At 41.5% G+C, this 13,770-nt stretch overlaps 1 protein-coding gene across 1 annotated transcript in view; it reads left to right on the top strand.

Moving 5' to 3' along the window:
- Window positions 1-13,770, top strand: part of SI (sucrase-isomaltase) — a 331,665-nt gene that overhangs the window by 81,729 nt on the left and 236,166 nt on the right. The window contains exons 14-15 of the mRNA XM_082249620.1: window positions 325-442; window positions 9,334-9,505. Of these exons, the coding sequence (XP_082105746.1) occupies window positions 325-442; window positions 9,334-9,505 (290 nt within the window). The remainder of the gene's footprint in view (window positions 1-324; window positions 443-9,333; window positions 9,506-13,770) is intronic.

Raw genomic sequence — 13,770 nt, 5'->3', positions numbered from 1 at the left:
TCATTCTTAAATTGGAATTTATTTTAAGACAGCTAAACATGATCTAAACTGAAACACTTTTTCTGTCACAGCACAAGTGTTTCCAAAATATTTTAATAGTGGCCGTAAAGGTTAATGGCGGAGTTTGTTTGTAGCTTGACTTATTGATCACTGTGAACTGTGGTGTTCATTAAACAGCATTTGTGAAAGCTACATGGCACTGTATCAAAGAAATAGCACAATTGTAATTCCTTTCTCCAAGAAAACAATCTTTGTAGAAATTAGACATACATAAAGTGCACTGAATTATTGTTCACAAAGCATATTTTTGTATTTCCCATAAAGCAATTCTGGACAAAGTAATGTATTCCAAGACACTCTGCATGGATGCGAAGCAAACCTGGGGCAATCATTATGACGTCCACAGTTTATACGGATATTCAATGATTCTTTCTACTGAAGAGTAAGATTTATTCACTTAATTCTTTTACCAAGGTTATATGTATTATTTTATATTATGACATATACATATATTGACCAATATTTACTTCAACTAAGAGCTCCAGCCATTAAAGTTTAGCTGAAGTCTCTCACCATTTTATCTCCTTAAAGTCTAGTACCCCTTCATGTTATGATTTAAGACTGTCTTTTGCTTGGAAAGTACTTTATATCCTCAGTAAAAATGCTGCTTATGCTTAACCTCTTCAGTGCTCTGTGTTGGCAGAGCTAAGTAATGGCCACACCTCTCATTACAAGCTTACTCAAAGAGATTTACATTGCAGAGAAGGCAGTCAAGTCTAAAACAGCCCAAACATTAATCTTTTGTTTTTGTTTCCGTTCAGCCAACATGTTGAACAAAAAGAAAAAAAGATCTGACTTCTGTACAACCACCCTGTCAGTTTTTTCTGATTTGATCAGTGGCACTGACAGCACTAATAAGAGTATTCTGACAGCCGATAAGTCTGCCCACTGTCAGAATACAATAACTCAGTGGGAAGGATTCTCCAATCCACATTGGATCAAAACTGTCAATTTGCTGGTCCTTGCTGAACTGGCCAAATTTTGATCTGTGTTTCCTGGCCTAACTCTCGTGCCTAATGGAATACATAGTCAAATTTAGACACCTTACACAACTGCTGTAAAGTACAAATATGAAATTGAAGAGTGTTAGTACAATGTCAGACTGTGCATCTATTTCTGTGACTTCAGTTGGACTTTACCTACTCTCAGTTCTATGATGTAGGTACAGGTTTTCAGAATGACACATTATGGTAAACGGTCACCTGGAAATGCTACTGGCAGGGCATTGAAGCTACAGATCTGTAGATCACAAATGCCTGACACTAATCCACTGTTGAAAATTGGCAGGGTTCTTTGTAAGATTTGGTGCAGATTTTTTGCTGTGTTCCTAATAAAATACCTAGATTCAAATCCTCCCTTGAAAATCTAGTAACATTAAAACATTTTGCAACAAGCTGAAAAGTGACTTAATTAACAGACCGTCAAACTCAAAACTGTCAAGAGGAGCCTTATTCCAAAACGGATTAAATTCAATATTTTCCGCAAAATTCTGCAAACAATACCCCATAATGACAATGTGAAAGAAGTGTGTTTGAAATCTTTGCAAATTTATTATAACTTAAAAATAAAAAATCCCATGTACATAAACATTCACAGCCTTTGCTCAATACTTTGTTGAAACACCCTTGGCCCCAATTACAGCCCTAAGTCTTTTAAGAATGATGCTACAAGCTTGGCACACCTATTTTTGGGCATCTTATCTAATTCTTCCTTGTAGAACATCTCAAGCTTCATCAGGTTGGATGGGGAGCGTCGGTGCACAACCATTTTCAGGATCTCTCCATAAATGTTCAATCGAGTTTAAGTCTGGGCTCTGGGTGGGCGACTTAAGGACATTCGCAGAGTTGTCCCATAGCCACTCATTTTTTATCTTGGCTGTGTGCTTACAGTTGTTGTCCTGTTGGAAGATGAACCTTTGCCCCAATCTGAGGTCCAGAGCGCTCTGTTACAGGTTTTTATCAAGGATGTCTCTGTACATTTCTGCATTCATCTTTACCTCAACCCTGACTAGTTTCCCAGTTCCTGCCACTGAAAAACAACCCCACAGCATGATGCTTTCACCACCCTGCTTCACTATAAGGATGGTATTGACCATGTAATGAGCAGTGCTTGGTTTCCTCTAGACTTGACTCTTGCCATTCAGGCCAAAGAGTTTAATCTTTGTTTCATCAGACTAGAGAATTTTGTTTCTCTTGGTCTAAGAGTCCTTCAGGTGCCTTTTGGCAGACTTCAGACGAGCTGTCATGTGCCCTTTACTGAGGAGTGGCTTCCGTCTGGTCACTCTACCATTCAGGTCTGATAGGTGGAGTGCTGAAGAGATGGTTGCTCTTCTAAAAGGTTCTCCTCTCTCCACAGAGAAATGCTGGAGCTCTGTCAGACTGACCATCGGGTTCTTGGTCACCTCCCTGATGAGGGCCCTTCTCCCCCGATTGCTTAGTTTGGCCAGGCAGCCTGCTCTAGGAAGAGTCATGGTGGTTCCAAACTTCTTCCATTTGGGACCTTCAATGCTGCAGAAATTTTTCTGTACCCTTCCCCAGATCTGTGCCTCGATACAATCCTGTCTCAGAGTTCTACAGATAATTCCTTAGATTTCATGGCTTGGTTTGTGCTCTAAAATGCACTGTTAACTGTGGGACCTTATATAGACAGGTGTGTGCCTTTCCAAATCATGTCCATTCAACTGAATATACCACAGTTGGACTCCAATCAAGTTGTAGAAACATCAAGGATGATCAGTGGAAACCGGAAGCTCAATTTTGAGTGTCATGGCAAAGGCTGTAAACACTAATGTACATGTGATTTTTTTTGTTAGTTTTTCCTTTTTAAAAAATTCACAAAGATTTCAAACTTCTTTCACGTTGTCATTATGGGGTATTGTTTGTAGAATTTTGAGGGAAAAAATGAATTTAAACCATTTTGGAACAAGGCTATAACATAACAAAATGTGTAAATAGTGAAGCGCTGTGAATACTTTCTGGATGCACTGTATGTCAGTAAGTAAGTTAGTAATGTGAGAGGAGACCGAAGGAGTGAGTGATCAGTGACTTATTAGAACACAATAAGTGGCTTGGATAAGCTAAAACACCTCTTCAACATTACAGAACAAGTCAAGGTGAATGTGATTTAACTACAGGCAGTCCTCAAGTTACAAACATCCAGCTTACAAATAACTCATACTAACAAATGAAGGGAGACACCAGGAAGTGAGAAGAAATCTAACCCAAGGAAAGGAAATTCACTCTTGTAAGAGTTATCATGGTGAAAAAGTATCTGCACTGAAGCTTTATCACCAATCCTTGTTTCCACAAAAACCTAACATTTTTGAAATCCTATTGTCACTAGGGATGATCGAACGGTTCCGGTCGACCATCGGTTCGACCCGAACATTGGCTGTTCGAGGTTCGGCCGAATTTAGAACTTTTTGCCCAAAAAGTTTGGAATTCGGCAACCAGAACCGACCAAAATGCAATGGGACAGGAAATGGGCTTTAAAAGCCCATGATTGGACCAGAACCATTAGCAAAAGCCAATTGAGGGGGCAGGAGAATGCTAGGAATGTGATTGGAGTGACTAGGGGGTCCATAGACCAATCATTAGTGAATACGCCCCCCAGTATATAAGATAGCCCCGGGAAATTCCTAGCATTGTTATACAGGGACATGGAAGAGAGTGGAAGCAGTTTGTGGACTTCTGCTACAAAGTGTCATTTAGCATTTATTAGTGTGAGGAAAGGGATATCTAGTGTAGTTAGGGTGCTCTTTTACACTTTAGTTAGCTTTAATTTATTCAGTTTTTGCAGGGAAAGTGTTAAGTGTAAGGGGACCGTAGTGTAGTGTAGGGTTAACTGACAGTGACTGCTATGGCAGGGTGACCAAACCCTTCCATATCAGGGTGACCGCTATAGAGAAAAGCTAGTTTCTCTTGTGTCACTTTCGCTGCAGTAATATGGCTTCCCCCCCTGCCAGCATTCTTTTTGGCTGCAGGCGTCTATAGGGATCTTTTGAGCACATGTTTGGAGTCAGGCATGACATCTGAACATGTGTATAGGGGGTATATATACACACCCATGTATGTATATATACACCTAGACATATATAGGTGTGAAAGGAGCAGAAATAAACTACTTGCGCTAATGAAATAATTAACACCAATATAGTTACGCTCCTATCACACCTGTATATGTCTAAGTGTAAAATACATATAAGTATGTGTGTATATATACCACTATACACAAGTTCAGATGTTTTGCCTGCCTCCAAAGAAACCAAAAAAATGCCCAAAAAAACGCTAGCGTAAAAAAAAACGCCCAGGTGTGTTGTTGCAGGCACTTTTTGGGGTTTTTTGGAGGCAGTCAAAACATCTGAACTTGTGTATACGGGTATATATACACACATACTTATATGTATATACACACCTAGACATATATAGGTGTGAAAGGAGCAGAAAAAACTACTTGCGCTAATGAAATAATTAACACCAATATAGTTACGCTCCTATCACACCTATATATGTCTAAGTGTAAAATACATATAAGTATGTGTGTATATATACCACTATACACAAGTTCAGATGTTTTGCCTGCCTCCAAAGAAACCAAAAAAATGCCCAAAAAAACGCTAGCGTAAAAAAAAACGCCCAGGTGTGTTGTTGCAGGCACTTTTTGGGTTTTTTTGGAGGCAGTCAAAACATCTGAACTTGTGTATAGTGGTATATACACACACATACTTATATGTATTTTACACTTAGACATATATAGGTGTTATAGGAGCGTAACCATATTAGTGTAAATGATTTCATTAGCGCAAGCATATATTTCTACTACTATCACACCTATATATGTCTAGGTGTATATATACATATAAGTATGTGTGTATATATACCCGTATACAGAAGTTCAGATGTTTTGCCTGCCTCCAAAGAACCCCAAAAAATGCGAAAAAAAACGCTAGCGTCAAAAAAAAAAACGCCCAGGTGTGTTGTTGCAGGCATTTTTTTGGGGGTTTTTGGAGGCAGGCAAAACATCTGAACTTGTGTATACGGGTATATATACACACATACTTATATGTATATACACACCTAGACATATATAGGTGTGATAGTAGCAGAAATATATGCTTGCGCTAATGAAATCATTTACACTAATATGGTTACGCTCCTATAACACCTATATATGTCTAAGTGTAAAATACATATAAGTATGTGTGTATATATACCACTATACACAAGTTCAGATGTTTTGCCTCCAAAAACCCTAAAAAAAATGCCTGCAACAACACACCTGGGCGTTTTTTTTTTTTTTGACGCTAGCGTTTTTTTGGGCATTTTTTGGGGTTCTTTGGAGGCAGGCAAACATCTGAACTTCTGTATACGGGTATATATACCACTATACACAAGTTCAGATGTTTTTCCTGCCTCCAAAGAACCCAAAAAATGCCCAAAAAAACACTTGCTACTAAACCGGCAAGGTATGAAAAGCGAGAAGCCACCAACCTGTTCTATAAGTGACCTAATACAAACAATCTTTTTTTATGGTTCTGGACATGCTACAGAGCTGAAACTTCACAGGTACACTTTTTAGACCCCCCCCCCCCCGATACTAAATCCAAATAATTTTTTTATTTTTTTTATTTTTTCAATAATTGGCTCTCTATCAAAAATGACAACTTTTAAGAACTTTTTTGTGTGATTTTGTGTCTGGGGGGTCTAAAATGTGTACCTGTGAAGTTTCAGCTCTGTAGCATGTCCAGAACCATAAAAAAAAGATGGTTTGTTTTAGGTCACTTATAGAACAGGTTAGTGGCTTCTCGCTTTTCCTACCTTGCCGGTTTAGTAGCAGGCTTTTTTTTGGGCATTTTTTTGGGTTCTTTGGAGGCAGGCAAAACATCTGAACTTGTGTATAGTGGTATATATACCTGTATACACAAGTTCAGATGTTTTGCCTGCCTGAAAAGACCCCAAAAAATGCCCAAAAAATGCTTGCTACTAAACCAGCAAGGTGTGAAAAGCGAGAAGCCACTAACCTGTTCTATAAATGACCTAGTACAAACAATCTTTTTTTTATGGTTCTGGACATGCTACAGAGCCCACAGATACTAAATCCAAAGAAATTTTTCTTTTTTCTTTTTTTTTTCTTTTTTAATTTTTTCAATAATTGGCTCTTTATCAAAAATGACACTTTTTAAGAACTTTTTTTGTGTGATTAATAGTCCCTGGGGTATGACCCAGAACCCTAGGCACTTTTTAGGGGCATTTATTGGGTTTTAGGGCTTCAAAATGGTGTTTTTCGATTACCGAAGTTCGGGTCCCATTGATTTCAATGGGGTTCTGAAATCCGGGCCGAACTTTCGGGAAGTTCGGGTGTTCTGGTCGAACCGAACTTTTGAAAAGTTTGATCATCTCTAATTGTCAAAGGGACAGAAAGTGAGGTGAAATCTTAAGAACAGGGGCACAGACAGCAAAACAAACATTAAACAAATTGTGTGAATGTGGTGAAAACAAGGATTGCTTCCACCCCTCTTCACAGTACAAGGGTGATCAGATATAGGCACCAAGGATACACTGTGATGACTGAGTGATGGTGAAAAAATGCAAACAATTTATTAAGGCACTTATGCCTGGTGAATGAACTGGAGACATACATGGACACAATACATGGTTAAAACATTAAAAACATGTACATACAGTGGATTGCATCAACCTAGACCACAATTAGAAAATTGTACAGGGGTGGTTCAATGACTGATCAGGGATGGGGGGCCCAACCCGTGCATAGAGATATGCAATGCCTGTAGAGTTCTTGGATGTGATCACAGATATGCCTGTGTAGAAAAAATTTGGTTGAAATACGTGTGGATACTGTGGAAAAAATCTGCAGGAAAAAGAAGGTTGAGAGGAAAGTCCACTTGAGCAATTCCAATCCTGATTAAAGGGGGTTGGGATGGTGCAGTAATTAATGCTGTGAAGGGATTCTCCGAAGTGGATGATATGGGCACCAATAAATGATACTGTCCCTGAACATATGAACCGGCCAAAAAGCAGGTGCGGTTTCCTCCTGTAAAGATCGTGAGCACTGTTAAAGGAGTTACAAGCTATCCGCTCAGTAATTGCATGTCATGCCCCAGTGATAGGGGGAAAAGAAAGCGGTTAGGTCCTCCGTACCGATTGTGGAAGGGGATGTGCACCATGCGATAATGGACCAAGTTAAAGAAAGTTCATACCTCCGTGTGTAAGGCAGCAGGACCCCGGCGGCTCGTGCGGACTGCTAACGGCGTTGTCCCATCGATGCTTGCTCCAGCCTTGTTTCCATGTAGTGACGAACGGGTCCGAGATGGCCGGCCCTACGTCACATCCGGTAGTGGCGAGCAGCGGAATCAGGGGAGCCGTGACCGAGCCAATGCTGCAGGGGTCGCATAGACACTTCAAAGAGGTGGGTCCGGGTGGTGCAATCCAACTGGTGAAGCCTGCTGACGCGTTTCACCGACCTTACGTCGGTTTCATCGGAGCTCCTGCAGCATTGGCTCGGTCACGGCTCCCCTGATTCCGCTGCTCGCCACTACCGGATGTGACGTAGGGCCGGCCATCTCGGACCCGTTCGTCACTACATGGAAACAAGGCTGGAGCAAGCATCGATGGGACAACGCCGTTAGCAGTCCGCACGAGCCGCCGGGGTCCTGCTGCCTTACACACGGAGGTATGAACTTTCTTTAACTTGGTTCATTATCGCATGGTGCACATCCCCTTCCACAATCGGCACGGAGGACCTAACCGCTTTCTTTTCCCGCTATCACTGGGGCATGACATGCAATTACTGAGCGGATAGCTTGTAACTCCTTTAATAGTGCTCACGATCTTTACAGGAGGAAACCGCAACCTGCTTTTTGGCCGGTTCATATGTTCAGGGACAGTATCATTTATTGGTGCCCATATCATCCACTTCGGAGAATCCCTTCACAGCATTAATTACTGCACCATCCCAACCCCCTTTAATCAGGATTGGAATTGCTCAAGTGGACTTTCCTCTCAACCTTCTTTTTCCTGCAGATTTTTTCCACAGTATCCACACGTATTTCAACCAAATTTTTTCTACACAGGCATATCTGTGATCACATCCAAGAACTCTGCAGGCATTGCATATCTCTATGCACGGGTTGGGCCCCCCATCCCTGATCAGTCATTGAACCACCCCTGTACAATTTTCTAATTGTGGTCTAGGTTGATGCAATCCACTGTATGTACATGTTTTTAATGTTTTAACCATGTATTGTGTCCATGTATGTCTCCAGTTCATTCACCAGGCATAAGTGCCTTAATAAATTGTTTGCATTTTTTCACCATCACTCAGTCATCACAGTGTATCCTTGGTGCCTATATCTGATCACCCTTGTACTGTGAAGAGGGGTGGAAGCAATCCTTGTTTTCACCACATTCACACATTTTGTTTAATTATGGCAATTTGGGATCAATAGGTACTCATTTAGATACGGTTCAGTCTGAGTGTTCTTTCTTGGGATATATTGAGGCCTCTTTTCTGGAACCAATCCCCTCAATTTTTTCTTGAGCAAAACAAACATTACAGGGGTGTTAACCCTTCCCTATGCTATCCACAAAACGTAAAAAAAAAAGAAAAAAATTGTCTGGAGTTACACTTAAAAATTAACCTGTTCCAACTTACATACAAAATCAGCTTAAGAAGGAACCTACAGAATCTATTGTGTTTGTAACCTGGGGAATGTCTGTACTACTAGATATACCATAACCTGGATAAATGAGAACCTTCACATACGTGTTTATCAAGCCCACACTTACAATATGAAAAAGTCCAACTTGTAGTCCAGCTAACAGGTCTCCAAGACCCCTATAAAATCTACTTTTAGCAAATCATTCTTTCATCTGTATTATTTTTCAATACAGTTCTCATCCTGTCATGGACATTTATAATTACAGTTTCTAACAGGTAACCCAATTCAAAGTTCCCCAAAATTAAACCCATTTGAGGTAAAACATTCATTATAAAAATCATCTTTAAGAAGCATTTGACTGGATTAAGTATGCTTGCAATAATAAAATATAGATGGATTGTATTGTATTCATAAATTTGTAAACCATGTGGAGTCCTGAATGTAATTTCCGTACATGCATTATAAATTGCTAGAATTTTTGCTGCACTTGTAGGTTTCACTAAGGTTTATTGAAACTAAGGCATCATTATAACATAAATGTAATTAGGCAAACAGTTGCAGGAAACTACATTGTTCTAATGGGTTTTCAATTTCAGAGCCATCAAAGCTGTTTTCCCTGGAAAAAGAAGCATCATTTTCTCTCGATCTACTTTTGCTGGATCAGGCAAACACTCAGGACACTGGCTTGGAGATAATGCTGCCAACTGGAATGATATTAAATGGGCTATACCAGGAATGCTTGAGTTCAATCTTTTTGGAATACCTTATGTAAGCACATTACATAAATAAGCCTGTAAAACAAATGGTCATCCATGGGAATTAGCACTAAATTGTGTTTATTTGTGTAGAACAACATGATCCATTTTATTGCCAATTGGATGTTTCTGTGACAGACAACACTGAGAACAGCAGAAAAATAAGCAATGGTTAGAGAGAAATATTTTAGCCTTGTAACTAGACAGCAGACCTAAAAAAATAAGTGACAAAGCCAGCCAAAACTAGAAAGGAATGAATTGATTATCTGGGCTCTAGTTTGACATGGATTGAAATATTTGTGGCCAGAATTTGTCAACAAATGTCTCCCAGTGTTCTAGCATTTTTTGTGCATCTCCTTTTTTTTTTAATAAATCATTTCTGCCCTTCTCCCCATCAAATGGTACCACATACCTAAGCATTCCTGTCTCCTTCTGTGCTAATACTAGCCCCTCATCAGGTTGTTGCAGGAATAGAGGATCGAAACAATTTATGGCATAATAAACACAAACACTGGGATTTTTTTTTTTTTTATGAGCTCCTCTACCACACCAGAGCAAAAGCAGAAATATTGTGGGGGTTATGGAAACTTATCCAACCAGTGAACTAATTTAACCCTTTGGCACTGACCGCCTCCCGGCCCCTTAAGAGTTCTAAAAGCTGGGAAGCGGAGGCGGGCATTCGGTTCATGTGACTGATGTGATTGGCTGCCACAGTGGTCACATGATCAGAAAGCTCCTGATCGCATATATGCATCGGTAGCTTACAGATCCCTACTGGCTACTGTGCTGGGAACATGCAGGGAGCTTGCTCTCAGCGTGGTAAGTTGTTTATGCAGGACCACATATTTGTGACCACTCGGCATCAAGGCCTGTCCACTGAGAGGCCACATATATGTGCACTGTCAGCTCCAAGAGGTTAACAGAATGGGTAATCAGCCAAATGATCGGACAGAATAACTGTAAGCTGCAGTTTACTACACAGCTGAAATGTTGGATAAGCTGTGTGCTATTAGGCTCTGGCCCAGTTGCCCACACTGTTAGTAAAGGGCCTCTTCTCTGGCTACAAATCACTTCCCCAGCTACCTCTGTCTCATCAGGTATGGCCACTCTGAGTTTCTGAGGGAGGAATTTATTTTCATAGGGTGTGACCAGGAACCCTACAATAGTAAAGAGATAAAAAGTTAAAGTTGGACACAAAACCTTAAAATGTACATATTATTTAACCACTTACCGCAAAGTAACGTATATTTACGTCGGCAGACTTTGCGGTGTTATACCAGGGTAATGCCTCTAGCTAGAGGCATCACCCTGGTACTGTTGTTTAGAGCCGGCAGTCGGCTTTCCAGCGGTAATGACCGATGTGGCTCGGGAGCCGCTCAATCGTTACCCCGGCGAGCAGGAGGGGACATCCCCCCCCTCCTGCCGCCTTCCGCAGCTTTGCCTGGGTCTCCCGTCCCACCGGGAGACCCGAGCACCCAGCCGGCACGTCCGCCGGCTGGATGGAGTCCCGATCTAAGCCGGATGTGGCTTTGATCGGGTCTCCAATGACGTAACTCGGAGGCGGCGTCCATGACATCACGGGTTACTCTGCTGCTAAAGGCGGCAGATTCAAAAAACGAGTGTATTAAAAAATGCTGTTTTCAGCGTTTTGAATACATGGAAGTGTAGTGGAGGGGTCTAGGGTCTTTTAGACCCTCGATCCCTCCATAAAGAGTACCTGTCACTGCATATTGCTGTCACAAGGGATGTTTACATTGCTTGTGACAGCAATAAAAGTGATCAGATTTTTTTTTTTTTAAAAAACCTGTGATAAAGTAAAAAAATAAATAAATAGGAAAAAAAAAATTAACCGCCCCGTCGCCGTTAGCTCGCGCACGAAAGAAAACGTATATGGAAGTCGAGCCGCAAATGAAATCGCTGTTAAAACCATGCATGTGAGGTATCGCCGCGATTGCCAGAGCATGAGCAATAATGTAAAAAAAAGCGCTACACTCTAATTCTGAACTGGTAACCATTAAAAAATTTAAAAGCATCGCCTATTGAGATTTCTATTGACCGTAGTGTGTCTCCATTCCACGGGTGTGCGCAATTTTAAACCGTAACATGGTGGATATCTATTTACTCGGCGTGACATCATCTTTCACAATATACAAAAAAAAAATGGGCTAACTTTACTGTTTAGTTTTTTTTTAAATACAGTGAAATGTGATTTTTCTAATTTTTTTTTAAAAAATAGCGTTTTAAAGATGGCTGCGCAAATACCGCGTGACAAAAAATATTGCAATGATCGCCATTTTATTCTCCAGAGTCTAAAAAATATATATAATGTTTGGGGGTTCTAAGTAGTTTTCTAGGAAAAAATACTGATTTTAACTAAATAGGTCTGGGGCTTAAATGGTTAACCCAATAACGCCAATGTAACACCAAATGTGGTGTCACGGAAGTGGGCCTTTTTCAGAGCACTACCAGCATTGAGACTGAACTGCCACCAACAACTTAGGTTCTCATACTATGATCTGGCTATCACTCTAATTATTCAGTAAAGGCTCGTTCACATATGCCTCAATACCCTGTGTTTATGCTGCATTTATGCAGTATTTTTAAAGTCTCATACCTACCCTTCAATGCCTGCCATGAATATTACAAAGCGCATGCGTGCGAAACATGTCGTCATTGCAACATTCTCCTCCATGCGTTCCAAGCTGGTTCTACTTCCGGGTTTGAGACTTCCACTCCGCTCTGCATTGCTATACACGTCACACGCTGAGCGCCGGCTGGTCCGGCTCGGCTTTCGTGTTCCACAGCTTGCATTTACACTCTGGATGGTGTTGTTCCAGCTCACTCTAAAGATTGGATCTCCTCACCCAGTAGTCCCGAAGGTTATCACCCACCACCACCTACATTCTCCTCACCCAGTAGTCCCGAAGGTTATCACCCACCACCACCTACATAATCGGCTTGGAACTATACTAGTTTGATTTCCTTTTATTGATTGTGTCCTTCACATTTTACCTATTGCTTCTTGTCAACAAATGTGTTTTCATATCTATTGGCTGCTTTTACAGTACTTCATAATACCAACATTGGACAGCGCTGCCTCTTTCTCTTTTGGCAATTTTCAGGCTGGCAACAGCATTCTCTTGGTAGCAGCACTGATGGTTGGTTTGGGAGCTTCCACAGTTTGTTTGCCGCGGTGACAACTCTGGAACTTTGTTGTTTCACACAGGGCTGGATCTAGGCTGTCTGATCTGGAGGTGCAGTAAAAAAAAAAGTCAAGGGGCTTGCTTTCTGAACTAAAAAAATGATAGATAACAAACTGCTAATGTAATTTTACAAAGACGATGAACAATATTGTGCTATACATTATATGAATTATACATATGTAGCACCCTCCTAGGTAGGTGCTAGGAAAAGCATATATGTGGCCCTGTCTGCTTATCAGGGGGGCCTGATTCAGTTAGTGAGGCTGTCATGTGTTTCCTGGTGTGTTCTGTTGAGTCTGGGAAGTCTCCCCACTGTGTCCAATGAGGGCTCTTGTTGGACAGTGGAGGAAGCTTGGCCAATAGCACTTCAGGGTTTATAGCTGTCTCAGTGGGCTGAGTTTGCCGCAATGCACCCTGGAATTGGATATAAGCCTGAGGGGAGCATGTGAGAGGGGGTCTTTGGTGGGAAGCAGAGTCCCAAGAGGAGGCTGACGGCTGTCTCTTCTCCTGTCAGAGCAAGTGAGGGTGTCCTGGGCAGTTGGCCTAGAGGACTGTAGGTTGAGCTGGGCTGCAGGAAGAGGATGCAGAGTGTTGCTGACCGTGTGGAGCTGCTGGGCAGAAGTTTCCAGGAAAAACAGTGTCGTGAGTACTCAAAACTGCCCAGGGGTCTGGCTAGGAGAGGGGGGCCACTCCAGAAGGTCAAAGGGATCAGGGAGCCAGCTAACCAGTAGAGGAGGCTTAGAAAAGGGGGTGCCAGTGTCTAAGCCCTGAAGATAATTGAGAGAAAGGGGGCACCAGTGTTGGCCTTGAAATGTTCAGCAGTGCAGCAGTATACAAGTACCTACCTCAGCAAGAGTGCTTAAGGGAGCTCAAAGAGGACTTCTTTAGTCAGAAAGCTGCCACAAGTCAGTCCAGTGTTAAAAGGTATCCAGCCAGTGTAAGCCAGCGTTGAGCCAGTGTTGATAGGCATTCAGCCAGCATCAAGTCAGCGCCAAGTAGCGTTTTTCAAGTGTTTCTGCTAAATTGTGCATAGTTCAGTTCAAGGAGTATCCCACTCATCCCTTCTCCTATCCAA

The sequence above is a fragment of the Pelophylax lessonae genome (genome assembly GCF_965119305.1).
Source record: "Pelophylax lessonae genome assembly, chromosome: 3".
In the NCBI taxonomy this organism is placed as follows: Eukaryota; Metazoa; Chordata; class Amphibia; order Anura; family Ranidae; genus Pelophylax; species Pelophylax lessonae.
The sequence above is the reverse complement of the archived record's forward strand: the minus strand, read 5'-3'. Positions and strand labels throughout refer to the sequence as shown.